At 34.5% G+C, this 1,219-nt stretch overlaps 1 protein-coding gene across 1 annotated transcript; it reads left to right on the top strand.

Moving 5' to 3' along the window:
• The first annotated feature begins 227 nt into the window (after positions 1-227).
• Positions 228-883, top strand: LOC18011289 (ubiquitin-conjugating enzyme E2 4). The gene is made up of 4 exons (XM_024150704.1): positions 228-294; positions 399-526; positions 631-738; positions 842-883. Exons 1-4 carry the CDS (start codon positions 228-230, stop codon positions 881-883), a joined length of 345 nt encoding a protein of 114 aa, XP_024006472.1.
• The last annotated feature ends 336 nt before the right edge of the window (positions 884-1,219 follow it).

The raw sequence follows: 1,219 nt of genomic DNA, 5'->3' as shown, positions 1-1,219 counted from the left end.
CGACCAAAAAAAAATCAAATTGGAAACGACAAAAACTAATTAAGTACCTTTTTTGAAACTCGTTGCACCGTTTGACCAACTCGTTTCCCTTGTTTACTTTATAATGTTTTTCCTGTCGTCCTCTATAAAAACTGTCCCCTGCCTTCTTCAGTGAAACAAGTTTCCGGAGACAGAAAAAATTAATTACAGCAAAAGTTAATTACCCAGAAAATTAATAGTTTCAAAAAATGTACTCTGCCAAAGTGATCTCATTGCAATTGAAGGAAGTGGAGAGGAATCCATGTTTCAGTACAGGTATTTGATGGTTCATTTGAAAATAGGGGTTTAGTTTAGTTTTAGTATTTGAGGATCGGTCTTTTACATCGTCTACCTAATTAGTGTTTTGCCGATTTCATTAGGACCTGTGGGTGAGGACTTGTATCACTGGGAAGCTATCATAACGGGCTCTAAAGGTTCACCCTATGAGAATGGTGTTTTCAAACTAGACATTCACTTTCCGCTTGACTACCCTTTCGCGCCGCCTAGGGTAAGGAATGAAGCATATCATTGCTCTCTCAAATTGCTGTATTTTTAGGGTTTTGGATTTAGTCAATAAAGATTTTAATTATTAATAACACTGATTTTTTTCAGGTGATGTTCAAAACAAAAGTGTATCACCCAAACGTTAATACTTATGGGAACATTTTTCTGAAGATGTTGAACCCAACTCACTTCAGGACCAACAACAGCATCAATGATGTATTTTTACTCATGAAAGAAATAATCGTTATTGTGTTTTGCTTAATAATCTTAATTCCGTTTAAATTAGGGCTTAACTGTGTTTACATGTATATGTAAACAGGTACTGACGGAAATACACCAAATGTTAACTGGCCCCAAATAGGCAAAGGACACTTTTTGTTGAAGAAATTGCTAGGATTTACGTGGAAAACAGAGCTGCTTTTGAAACCACTGCACTTGCGTGGACGGTGGAGCACGCCGGAGGAGCATAAACTCCTGAATTGTACTATTAATTTTGTTTGTTGAATTGTGTTTTTTCTTTTGCAAAAAAATAAGACCACTATTTTGTTAGCGTGTTTTTCTTGAGAAGTTTATGACTTTATAATAACTTTTTTATATCACTTTATGCTTTTGTTAGGATTTCATGAAACATAAGTCATCGAATATTAATTCAAAGATTGTTCATTACATACTAAAAAAGAAATATATGTGTACACTT

This window comes from Eutrema salsugineum, unplaced genomic scaffold (assembly GCF_000478725.1).
Source record: "Eutrema salsugineum unplaced genomic scaffold, Eutsalg1_0 scaffold_7, whole genome shotgun sequence".
Classification (NCBI taxonomy): domain Eukaryota; kingdom Viridiplantae; phylum Streptophyta; class Magnoliopsida; order Brassicales; family Brassicaceae; genus Eutrema; species Eutrema salsugineum.
The sequence above is the reverse complement of the archived record's forward strand: the minus strand, read 5'-3'. Positions and strand labels throughout refer to the sequence as shown.

Excerpts from the sequence above, each read along its gene's own strand:
- LOC18011289 (XM_024150704.1), top strand. The coding sequence starts at position 228 with ATGTACTCTGCCAAAGTGATCTCATTGCAATTGAAGGAAGTGGAGAGG. Across the intron at positions 295-398 it reads GAATCCATGTTTCAGTACAG|GACCTGTGGGTGAGGACTTG; the intron begins GTATTTGATGGT and ends CGATTTCATTAG. Across the intron at positions 739-841 it reads CCAACAACAGCATCAATGAT|GTACTGACGGAAATACACCA; the intron begins GTATTTTTACTC and ends ATATGTAAACAG.